Genomic DNA, 13,209 nt, shown 5'->3' with positions numbered 1-13,209 from the left:
AAATTAATAAACCTCTGCGACCGATGACGAAGTTAGCTTAATTTGGAGTTCTTAACTTCTACTATACAAGGAGACTGTGATAATTAATATGCAAAAGCATGTTCTGTTGACTAAATTCTTCTCTGTTGACTCAAGATTGGCTAAATTATATACGCAAGAATATCAACTTCGTAACAAGAAAAAATTTGCTCATAACCTAATAATAAATGTTACCTACTAATTTATTTATCAACTCTGAAAATAAAGCTACAAATCCTATATTGCGGACATAATTATGCAGGCTGTTACATAATTGATAGGATAGATTTCAAAATGTCAATTATGTGTTTCACTTCAGAAGCCAAAGGTACAACAGCTACAAATTCAGCCTTAGATAGGGTAAACCCTCCAGTGAATGAACACCCCCCAGTGAATGAACAAAATCACGTTTTTTGTCTAAAATAAGTAATACAACAATTTCCACCACTTTTCGTATTTTTTTTCTTATTAACAACTCTATTTTCTATGCAATGGCAACCCGTGATAAATTTATTTTCGACCAGTTTGAATGTTACTGGAATTTGAAGTTTACAGGTTTCTGGTTTTGAAGTTTTGTAAGGAAAAATTAGATCCCAGGTAAGAACAGTGTAAGTTTGGAGCAACATATGAAATGCTTATTTAATGTATACCTGTACAAAGTTGAGTTATTTGGTTAGATTAAGAGTTAAACCTTCCATAAATTTAGACTTTGACGGCGTATTATGCGATGAAGTCTTTATTTTTTATAGTTCCATTACTGGCTTATCAAATGTTCTGAAACCAGTAAATGAACGGTGTGTTCATTTACTGGTATAGTCTAGATTTACATTTTTTTCTTAATGTATATGTAAACGAAATGGTATTGAGCTTGTTTTTTGTGATTCTGCTAAAACGATTCTTACTCATTCAGCCAGTATTGGAACAAACCAAATTTTTATAGTCCATTTACTAGATTTTTCATGCCCATGTATGAACAATACAAAATTTGGCTTGTTCATTTATTAGATTTCTACTAATTCTATGTATGAACAATGTAACCACGAACAACGCAATGACAAGTTTATTATTTTAAGCATTATTTGCTAAGCCTGACCTATTTTCATCAAAATATGCACGTTATTACTTATTTAAAAATTGATTCTCTTTTTCTTATTAATATGTAACAGGTTTCTGTGTTATTGGTGCATAACCATCATTTTATTAAATTGAAATCAATATGGAGGGATAAAAAGATATGAACGCTTTCGCTATACCTACTAAAATAGAGCTAGAAACGGTTATTGTGTTAAAAATGTATTTTTAATGCTGATTAAAAAGATGTAAATAATGTTCATTCACTGGGTTTTGCGGTGTTCATTCACTAGTTTTTATGTTCATTCATTAGGTTTTTGGGTACTTTTTGATAAATTCTGCTATAACTCAAAAACTATGAAAGTAATAAAAAATCGCAGAAATTACTTTCTTATTTATTAAATGAGGATTGATTAAATTGCAGTTAATTATTCCAATTATTAATGAATGCTGAGAAATGATTTTTCAAACTTGGATAATTGCTTAAGTGTTCATTCACTGGAGGTCTTACCCTACTTAGGTACCTACTTGAAATACAGTTATATATAAGTACCTGCATATTATTTCATAAAAAAGAATGGCAAGGAGGTTTCAGTCTATTGTGTACTCAGCAATTAACCTTTCCTATATTACAAGTATCTAGTGCGCTAAATTACCCGAAAGCAGCATGATTTTGACTTCCTCTTTACTGCTTTGTCGATAATGTTGTTCTATTTGCCCTAGGGCGGATGCTGGAAACACGCGTTGTCTGTTCTATGAAAATTCGTTATGTAAAGCACAACCAACGTTAGTTCACGCTCGAAGCAATAACAGTGATTTTGCATGTTGCGAACGGCGAATTAAACGCTTTTCCATCGTATAAACAATATCCTAACTTAGTTGTTCGTTATTTGCGGGGTGAGATCTAGTCTGGAAAACAAGTTTTATCAGTAACAGTAGAATAAAAAAGCTTATTCACAAACCTCTATTTGAGATTAAAATACTAGCATAAGAAAAACACAGTATGATTCACTCTGAAAATAAAAAATTTACTTGTTTTGCTGTTGTTACAAGGTATATGAACTCCCACTAGGAAATATAAATATTATTAGGGTCAAACAGATCACTGTGTTATGTCTTTCCTGTAGACATACACGAGAGTTAAGGGCTATAAAGGCTAATTTTCTTATTTAACCCTTATCCACATGAAAAGGTCCTCCTTTTATTTAGAGAACTATGATAAAATCATTGCTTACATGCCCACAAGCTGTTAACTATTGCCCACAGGAGAGAAAAATGTACTGTTCGCGATAACACACTAGTTTTCTCTCCTGTGGGCAATAGTTAATTTGCTAATTTGTTATTTGTTAATTTGCTGTATTTAATCATGTTTTCATTGTGCACAATAAAGAATATTATTATTATTATTAAAAGGAGGACCTTTTCACGTGGATAAGGGTTAAATAAGAAAATTAGCCTTTATAGCCCTTAACTCTCGTGTATGTCTACAGGAAAGACATAACACAGTGATCTGTTTGACCCTTACTATTATCTTCATCAATTTCATACGGTCCAAAAACTTGAAAAACATAATAAATATAAAATATACGAGTATATAAGTAACCGTATAATTTATTTTTGCTTTAAAACGTTTAACACAATGCCGCTCTACTGTATAACTCAAACAAACACGGTGTTGATTCAATATTATTCAAATTCCTTGACTAAACAAAAAACTAACAATTTAATTATACAAGCAAACATTTCACCAGTTAACTGCGCATAAATTTCGCATAGATTAATGATATTACCGCGAAACAGAGGGCTCGTGCCGCGGCATTAATGCCATATGCGAATTTATGACGACGTGTATGACGCACGGCCGGATAACTGGATAGTTTGTGTCTGGAGCTGGTCAAATTTGTATCGTTTAGTGCCTATTAGTATACAAGTAGATTCTACTTTTTGAATACGGCTTTAATGATTTATTATGTACTGATCATCTTTAGGTATTCAAATAAAAGTAAACAAAATCTAGGGTAGAATAAAACATTACATGATCAAAATCTACCATAAAGGTAAACAAAATCTACCCTCAAATGGCTCCTTAAGCCAGTTGAGGGTAGATGAATACACATTACATGATCTAATAGTGTACTAAAGTCAGATCGTTCAGTCACAGATCCAGGCGGTTTTGTATTTGGTTGGTTACCCAATAAATGTTATATCTACCCGAAAATGTACAAATTATTGGTTTACTTTTATTTAAATACCCAAATATACAGAGACTGGTAAATATCAAATGATATTTCGTACATAAGTTCTGAAAAACTCATTTTTCCGAGCCGGGATTTGAACCCGCGACCTCCGGATTGAAAGTCGGACGCTCGCTCTCTTACCGCTACGCCACCAGCGCTCTTATTATAGGTTCTTAGGCTCGTAGGTTAGGTTCAATAATTACATATAAGGATTTTTTTGTCGATTCGTGCGAGTATAATGAATTTATAAACAATACGTAAATACTTAAAAGGGCAAATTTATAATGTTTCGATTTCCTAATTATCATTATAGGTTCTTACATAAATAGTTAATTTCTAACAAGTACATCCCTGAATATCTATTTCCACTATCCAACTACTATCTTGTTTCAGAATCATTTCACACAGAAAAACTAGACGGAAAGGGAATATTAATGGTAAGCTTCTTTTCCATGATATTTATTGAAAGAAAATTATATTATTACTTATGCCGTATTATTTACGAATTTATTACCGTATCGTTGGTTGAAAGCTGCACCTGAGTAGGGAGGATAATATTTTCCGAGAAAACATATAAGAGATAAACGTTGGTTATTTATCAATTTAAATGATTTAACGTATATTTGTGTTGTTGGGTTTGAATTGTAATTCATAAAAAAGTTATTTTGTGAAATTAATCGGCCAAATAGTAATTCGCCGGTAACTGGCCACTGTTAGTAATTGGCCACCCTAAACTAAAAATGAATTCTTTTCACCTATAAACACAATTAATTTTAGTATAAGGTGGCTAGTTATTGAAGGCTGGCCAGTTATTGAAACCTTATACTAAAATGAATTCTGTTTATAGGTGAATAGAATTAATTTTTAATTAAGGGTGGCCAACAGTGGCCAGTCACTGATGAATTACCCCATCTATATAATAACATAATGAACTATTTTAAAAGAACATCATTTCTCTTTTATTTCAGTCTCCCGTTTCAAGCGAGATCTAGTATCCAGCAATATTATTATAACACACAATTTTAACGAGAAGATCGTGACACCCGGGGACGACGTAAGTAATTGCGTTTGGAATAATTTCGTCTGGGTAATTTGGTACATGCTGGCAGTAAACACAGCTTTAATCAAAGTTTAACGTTTAAATTTTAGTACTTACTTGAAATTTGTCCTCTTATAACACTGAAATAGTTTAGTACTAGCCGTGGTATATGTAAGTACCTGAGTATAACATGTAAGTGTAACATATCTTGTCATGATAAATCAATGTGTACAATTGAGTTAATCGAGAGTTTAAGGACTAAAGAGCAAGTAACACGCACTGTGTATGAATTACAGGGATGTAACGGATGTGGTTTTATCGGAACCGAATGTTTTCAATTTAGTTTAACGGAACCGAAAACGGAAACGGAACCGAAAACGGAACCGGAACCAGAATCGGAGCCTGACTTTTTAGCGATGTAGTCGTTTTCCCCTTTCTAGAATAAACCTTCAGACAAAGTTTACACTTTATAGCCGTGTCCCCACTAACTTCATCAAAATAGTTCCAAATCGAACTTGATTTCGGCTTCATTGTGCGTTTTTTTACACGCTAACATTCACCACACACACTACACAGTCAGTAGTCAGTACACAATAGAACACATACGATTTTAATTTTAATAACACGAATAAAACAAAGTATACAAACAAACAACAAATTAGCGTAGCACGTGGCAAGCGGGGCGATGAGCGAATGACTGGTATGACATCCGTTATAACTTCCGTTTCAAACATAACGGGACCGGAACCGAAACGGATGTGTAATACCAAACGGAAGTTCCGCCTTAACGGAAACGGAACCGGAGCTCCGTAACATCCCTGGTATGAAACCATTTGGGCATCTTATGTTAGTAATTAATCCGATTTTTTATTTATTTAGTACCTGCTTATTCCAAAATGTTATTTTAGGTCAGTTTACAATGCACAGCAACGGCTGAGAGGCCACCTCGGTTCGTGTGGGACAGAGACGGAGTCGTTATATCCCCAAACACAGAACAAAGGTAAATTAAAAATAAATGTTCGCTTCATAACCACTGTACAATCGCTATCTGATATATCGGAGCGGCTAAGGCGCTCACAAATATCTGAACACGCCTCTATTGCCAGGGCGTTAGAGTGCGTGTTCAGATATTGTGAACACCTTGCCCGCTCCGATATATCTGATGGCGACTGTACCACGATTTTATTAGAAAACAACAAACCATTTATTTATTTATAACACAATTAAGTATCAAAAATATATGGACATAACGCAAATAAGTGATATGCTGATATGCTATTAATGTTCCTAAATGTCGTATTATTGTATAATTAATCGGTCTCTTATTTACTCTGATTGCTTCCTTGGGATTTATTTTAGGTATATTTATACTCCATTAACCTCTGCAAAAGAAAACTATTACGTATTTTTAATATAGGTACCTACTTATATATAAATTGTTTGAACCACCATTTCAGATACACTATAGGCCAGATGATGTCACCCAACGGTGTCGGCGTGGTGTCACACTTGAATATAACACGGTCTAGAGTGGAGGATGGAGGTCTGTACTCCTGCACAGCAGTGGAAGGGGAATCCAGTGTCGGTCATTCAGCTAGGATTGACGTTTATGGTAAGAGTATTGAGTGTTTTTCTTACACACATTATGCTTTATGTCCAGAAGCGGTATTATGATCGCATTTTTATCACCTGTCATGTCACACGTCACTTTCGCACTTACACATTTGTTAGAACGTGACAGGCATGGTGACAAATGATAAAGAGCCGACCAGCTTAGCCCTACGCGTCCCCTCTTTAAGGTTTAAGTTGAATAAAATGAATAAAATATGTGATATTTTAAGCTTCCCGGTTATTATAATATATACTATTTTATTATACACAATAGAATAACAATAAGAATAAGAAATAAATAAATATGAAAGACAGGTTTTGTCAAGATTTTAATGAAAATGGTAATCCTTATATACCTACCCCTTGGGAAAACAGACGTCATTCAATGTTACCTATATTTATCTGTATGCGTTTGAAACTACTACATAACAGTAGTGTTCCGACATTGCTTGGAAGTCACTGAAACAAAACAATAGGTACCTTAACAGCAAAGTCATGCGAAGCATTAAGGAGTTTTACTTTAACGACTTTCACGTTTTAGGTCCACCGTATATCAGGTCTTTACCGCCAATAAAAATTCAGAGCGGAGAGCCCTTGAAGTTACGATGCCCCTACTATGGGTTCCCAATAAGGTACGTGTAATTATATAAGTCTAAGTTCTATTCTATAAGTTAAAATCAATAAAAAAAATAATTTCGACTTATTTGTAAAGTATAGAAGTAAGGTTCTATTATAGCTAATGTAATCAAATTTAGTACTTAGGCCATCCTTTACACCCAGTAGGTTAGAGAATTTATAGATTCCTATAGTCTCTTTATACTCTGACAAGTACGTATTGAGGCCTATTCAGACAGTTATTTCTTGTAGTGAATAGAATCAGGCGTTACTTTGCGGAAATCCATATTAATTAAAACCAAAATATTACTTTGCTAATCCTCGAAAAGATAACGTGCTAGTCAATCAGTGCTAACCCGTAATCAGTTATTTCTTGTTATGAAACGGTTATAGATATAATATGTCACCTGGCAACAGTGATATTGGTTGAAGAAATGAGATATAAAATAACATTAATTATTTCATGAAAACGATAAATACGTGTGAAGCTGGCTAAAAAAGTACGGATTGGGACAAACGATTATCAACGATTTGTTAGATTTGACAAAAAATGTCACCAAAGTTCGACCGACATCCTATATATTCCTATCGAATACACACCGACGGATAATAATTATGCTGGTCCAACAACTGTCTGGGATAGGACTTGTGTAAATAAATGAAGAAAGATAATTTTAATTTTACATAATACAAGCGAGTTCCCAATTGGGTAAGATAATTAAAAAATAACAAGCCGTATTTTAGCTTGGATACTCGCAACATTTGAAATTAGTCATTGAAGAAAATTCTAACGCTAGGTGATTGACACGCTCTTATTCTCTTAACAATAAAGGCGCGTCAAGATAGTTTTGAACACATCGCCCACTTAGCAACTATTGCTGCTGATTGTACAAGCTGAAGTTTGAACTCGCAACCTCCGGATTGAAAGTAGCACGACTTACTACTAGCCACTACTAGGCCACCAGCGCTTAAATATAAAAATATAAATAAAAGTATAAAAACGAAATATATTTCATGTTCATAATAATAGTTAAGAAACAATATTCGGTTCTTTTAAACATTATTTAATTATTTCCTTCAGTAAACTCGACTGGGAACACAGAGGCAAAAAAATATTAAGTTCAATGATATCACAACATCCACGATATAAGAGATCAAGAGAAACACAAAGCAAGCTATTGCGTGAGCACACTGAACAGAACTTAACTGTAAAACAAAATAATACAGGATTTACAGATAGCGATCATTTTCGTAAAAAGCGGCAGTTGTTTGAACCTAATGAAGACGGAGTTCTAAGTATACCAAGAGTATTGAAGGAGAGCAACGGAGAATCCTATACATGTATTGTACACAGTCCTTCAGGTGAAATGGCAAGAAGGTAAGTCGATTGGGCATCCTTGCGTTTTAACATTATTTAACTGCGGGATAATTTATTTTTAAACATGAATTTAAGTATATGTAGCTAAATAATAAGGTTTTTCAATGCTAAGTGTTTATTGCCAACGTTATGATTGTGGTTTTACTGATAATGCTACAATAAATAAAGTAAAATATAGCAAACTATAAATAAGTAACTCTGCTTATTTCGCAGAAGTTACGTTAAATGATACTAGTGCTGGCGAGACTGCAACTCATTATAATTGAAGTAACTTGATATAATATTAAGAAATAGACAGCATAATAGTCATGTTCTCAGTCATTCTTGAGCAATTCCCCAAAAGTTTGTACATTTCGATCACATCTTAGATTTCTATAAAAAGATCTATAACCAGATTTCCTGGTAACAAAAAAGGAATGTTTCTTAGAAACTGTCTGGGAAATTTTGGGAAATGTGGTGGATGTTGTTCAGCTTCATGTACTTTACCAGCATATCAGTTTTTATAGAAATCTAAGATGTGATCGAAATGTACAAACTTTTTGAGAATTGCTCTCTTAACCTTTTTGCCGCCATTGACTTGATATAAAGTCAGTACATTTCGTGCCCCACATGCCACGACTTGATATATTATGTCATAACTACGTTGCTACGGTTAGTTACTTGCAATTAGTGGCTTGGAGTTGATGACACTTTATTACTTCATTGACGTGACGGCAAAAAGGTCAATAAGAAAGTAAATAATTAAACTTAAGGTGACAGTCCATTTCCAACGACAGCTGCACTACCGTTCATTTTACTATGGAAATTGACAATAACACCGACGCGTTCAGTACCAGTAGTGCAGCTGCGGTCAGAAATGGAATGTTACCATTAATCTTGACCTAATGTAACCTAACCTTTTTCTAATAATAAACTTTCATGCAAATAAAATAGGTACTCAGTAGGTAGCTAACAATTTTACGTGGTTAAAATAAACTAGAAGTGATGTGTCAAAAACATTCTTAGTTCCCACTTTGTACATTAATTCTTAAAAAGCCTTCCAATAAATAACGATTAGTAGAGCGAACGCTCGTTTCATTACGGTGCAAAATGGAAGAAAATTAAATTAGGTACGTTTTTGAAACTAAACTTAAAATAACGTTGTCTATAGAATTATTAATGTTATAGTTTTTTCATCATCATCATCATCATCTCAGCCATAAGACGTCCACTGCTGAACATAGGCCTCCCCCTTGGACCTCCATACGTGCCGGTTGGAAGCGACCCGCATCCAGCGTCTTCCGGCGACCTTAACAAGATCGTCTGTCCATCTTGTGGGTGGACGTCCTACGCTGCGCTTGCTAGTCCGTGGTCTCCACTCGAGCACTTTTCGACCCCATCGGCCATCTTCTCTGCGTGCAATGTGGCCTGCCCATTGCCACTTCAGCTTGCTAATCCGGTGGGCTATGTCGGTGACTTTAGTTCGTCTACGGATCTCCTCATTTCTGATTCGATCACGTAGAGAAACTCCGAGCATAGCCCTCTCCATAGCTCGTTGAGCGACTTTAAGTTTTGAGATGAGGCCGATAGTGAAAGACCACGTTTCGGAGCCGTAAGTCATCACTGGTAACACACATTGATTAAAGACTTTCGTCTTGAGGCACTGAGGTATGTCGGACGAAAAGACATTACGTAGTTTCCCGAACGCTGCCCAACCGAGTTGGATTCGGCGGTTGACCTCTTTCTCGAAGTTGGACCTACCTAATTGGACTACTTGTCCTAGGTAGATGTACGAGTCAACAACTTCGAGTACCGAGTTCCCAACAGAGACTGGGATGGGCACAACATTGGCATTTGACATAAGTTTCGTCTTGTCCATGTTCATTTTCAAGCCCACCCGTTGTGAAACTCGGTTGAGGTCATCGAGCATCATGCTGAGTTCCTCCATCGACTTTGCCATGACTACGATATCGTCGGCAAACCGAAGGTGAGTGATGTATTCGCCGTTGATGTTGATGCCAAGTCCTTCCCATTCCAGGAGCTTGAAGGCGTCTTCCATTACGGCAGTAAACAGTTTCGGAGAGATAACGTCTCCCTGCCTTACGCCTCTTCGCAATGGAATCGCCCTCGTGCTCTGCTCCTGTACTCGGACCGACATGGTGGCGTTACTATACAAACACTTCAACACTTCGATGTACCGATAGTCAATATGGCATCGCTGAAGAGACTCAAGCACCGCCCATGTTTCCACCGAATCGAAGGCTTTCTCATAGTCCACAAACGCTAAGCATAATGGCAAGTTATACTCTTCGGTCTTCTGTATAACTTGCCGCAGCGTATGGATGTGGTCTATGGTATAGTTTTTTAACAGCTACTATTTCATTATTAAATTAAATTAAATATACGTAGTGTAGGTACATAATGAAAATGTATACGAACAAAGCGTTAACAAGTCTATTAAAATAAAGCCTGTATTAGAAATATACTTCATATTTTAACGTAAAATAGAAAGGCTACAATTTTGATATTTACAAATGAAAAGAAAATTAAGGCTTTATAATTACATATACAGGGTGATTCAGGAGACGTGAGCAGGACTAACACTGCGCATATCGTTAATTATAAGCAACTGTTTCGTATCAGTATTAGTGAGGTTAACGTTAATTTTCTAGTCGTGTTGAAAAAAAAAGTTATTAATTTTTTTACGACATGCATGATCACCCTAAAATTAGAATACTAAACTACCGATATTCTGTGTCAAATTGAATGTCATTACTGTCATCACGGTCTGGTTACTTTTGAAAACTCGTATCTCACTCAAGTTTGACATTTTATTTTCTTCGTAATCAAAATGCCATTACGGTTAAAGAGTTTTTATGTTGATTAATTAGGTCCTGTAGGGTGACCATGATTGTTGAGAATTAAATTTGCCCTCACCAAAAAGTAAAAAAATAGGAAAAAGTGTTGTTGTTTCTCCTAAATACGACGGTCATCGATCAATTATCAGTTACTGAGTGTGCAGGATTAGTCCTGCTCACGTCTCATGAATCATCCTGTATATTTAAATCGATTTTTGATTTTAGGTCTTTTGAAATTCAAGTTGTTGAAGCTCCAGAGCTAGACGAGCTCCGAATGGGCACAGGACTGAAAGAAGGACAGATAGTACAAATCACCTGCAACATCATCAGCGGCGATCCCCCGATCTACTTCTCCTGGTTGAAGGACGGCAAGAAAATGCCAGCCAGTCTCAAGGTTAGCGTCATATCAATTTTTATTCTTTACATTTTAGCAGCGCCCTGAATTTTCGTGGCATTTTCGTAGTGAGTTCTCTCTTATCGACTTACAATTTACATATCGATACGTTAAATTTCAAAATTAGTAACTTATTGTGTCATGTAACTCATGTATTATAGCCAAACGTATTGAGATAAAATATTATAAAAACTTAAATTGGCATCATATTTTTAAATTAAAATTATGTCAAAGTATTATATTAATGAGCTATACATGTTTGAAACCTATTAAGTCAGTGCATTTCATCATTTTATCGTTCTCTTGAACCTCTCTACCTCATCATCATCATCATCTCAGCCATAAGACGTCCACTGCTGAACATAGGCCTCCCCCTTGGACCTCCATACGTGCCGGTTGGAAGCGACCCGCCTCCAGCGTCTTCCGGCGACCTTAACAAGATCGTCTGTCCATCTTGTGGGTGGACGTCCTACGCTGCGCTTGCTAGTCCATGGTCTCCACTCGAGCACTTTTCGACCCCATCGGCCATCTTCTCTGCGTGCAATGTGGCCTGCCCATTGCCACTTCAGCTTGCTAATCCGGTGGGCTATGTCGGTGACTTTAGTTCGTCTACGGATCTCTTCATTTCTGATTCGATCACGTAGAGAAACTCCGAGCATAGCTCGTTGAGCGACTTTGAGTTTTGAGATGAGGCCGATAGTGAAAGACCACGTTTCGGAGCCGTAAGTCATCACTGGTAACACACATTGATTAAAGACTTTCGTCTTGAGGCACTGAGGTATGTCGGACGAAAAGACATTACGTAGTTTCCCGAACGCTGCCCAACCGAGTTGGATTCGGCGGTTGACCTCTTTCTCGAAGTTGGACCTACCTAATTGGACTACTTGTCCTAGGTAGATGTACGAGTCAACAACTTCGAGTACCGAGTTCCCAACAGAGACTGGGATGGGCACAACATTGGCATTTGACATAAGTTTCGTCTTGTCCATGTTCATTTTCAAGCCCACCCGTTGTGAAACTCGGTTGAGGTCATCGAGCAGCATGCTGAGTTCCTCCATCGACTTTGCCATGACTACGATATCGTCGGCAAACCGAAGGTGAGTGATGTATTCGCCGTTGATGTTGATGCCAAGTCCTTCCCATTCCAGGAGCTTGAAGGCGTCTTCCATTACGGCAGTAAACAGTTTCGGAGAGATAACGTCTCCCCGCCTTACGCCTCTTCGCAATGGAATCGCCCTCGTGCTCTGCTCCTGTACTCGGATCGACATGGTGGCGTTACTATACAAATACTTCAACACTTCGATGTACCGATAGTCAATATGGCATCGCTGAAGAGACTCAAGCACCGCCCATGTTTCCACCGAATCGAAGGCTTTCTCATAGTCCACAAACGCTAAGCATAATGGCAAGTTATACTCTTCGGTCTTCTGCATAACTTGCCGCAGCGTATGGATGTGGTCTATGGTACTATAGCCTTTTCGGAAACCGGCTTGTTCGGGAGGCTGGAAGTCATCAAGTCTGTGTTCGAGACGGTTCGTGATGACCCTTGAAAACAGCTTATAGACATGGCTCAGAAGCGTGATGGGTCTGTAGTTCTTCAATAGGTTGTTATCACCTTTTTTGAAGAACAGCACCACCTCGCCGCTATTCCATGTTTCAGGCGTTATGCCCTCGGACAAGACGGAATTAAAGAGCTTCTGGAGGACTTTAAGTACCGGTGTTCCACCCGCTCTCAGAAGCTCTGAAGTGATTCCGTCTTTGCCCGGCGCCTTGTTGTTCTTAAGCTGCTTCAGGGCCATCCTAATCTCGTACAGACTGATGTCCGGGATATCTTCGGTATAATGTCGGGACAGCTTGGCTCTTGGATCTCCTACCAAGCTGTCAACGGGCTTTGCGATCGAAGTGTATAACTGTCCATAGAACCTCTCGATCTCACCTAAAACCTCCGCTTTGCTCGACGCTATACTGCCATCTTCCCGTTTCAGCTTTGTCAGCTGGCTTTGCCCAAT

General features: G+C 37.1%; 1 protein-coding gene across 1 annotated transcript in view; it reads left to right on the top strand.

Annotated features, from left to right (window-relative positions):
- LOC134804631 (cell adhesion molecule Dscam2-like) overlaps positions 1-13,209 on the top strand; it is a 114,784-nt gene that overhangs the window by 70,028 nt on the left and 31,547 nt on the right. The window contains exons 5-11 of the mRNA XM_063777743.1: positions 3,720-3,763; positions 4,295-4,380; positions 5,274-5,365; positions 5,823-5,977; positions 6,518-6,608; positions 7,673-7,969; positions 11,032-11,200. Of these exons, the coding sequence (XP_063633813.1) occupies positions 3,720-3,763; positions 4,295-4,380; positions 5,274-5,365; positions 5,823-5,977; positions 6,518-6,608; positions 7,673-7,969; positions 11,032-11,200 (934 nt within the window). The remainder of the gene's footprint in view (positions 1-3,719; positions 3,764-4,294; positions 4,381-5,273; positions 5,366-5,822; positions 5,978-6,517; positions 6,609-7,672; positions 7,970-11,031; positions 11,201-13,209) is intronic.

This window comes from Cydia splendana, chromosome 2 (genome assembly GCF_910591565.1).
Source record: "Cydia splendana chromosome 2, ilCydSple1.2, whole genome shotgun sequence".
Taxonomy (NCBI): domain Eukaryota; kingdom Metazoa; phylum Arthropoda; class Insecta; order Lepidoptera; family Tortricidae; genus Cydia; species Cydia splendana.
Note: the sequence above shows the minus strand (reverse complement) of the source record. Positions and strands in the feature narration are given on the sequence as shown.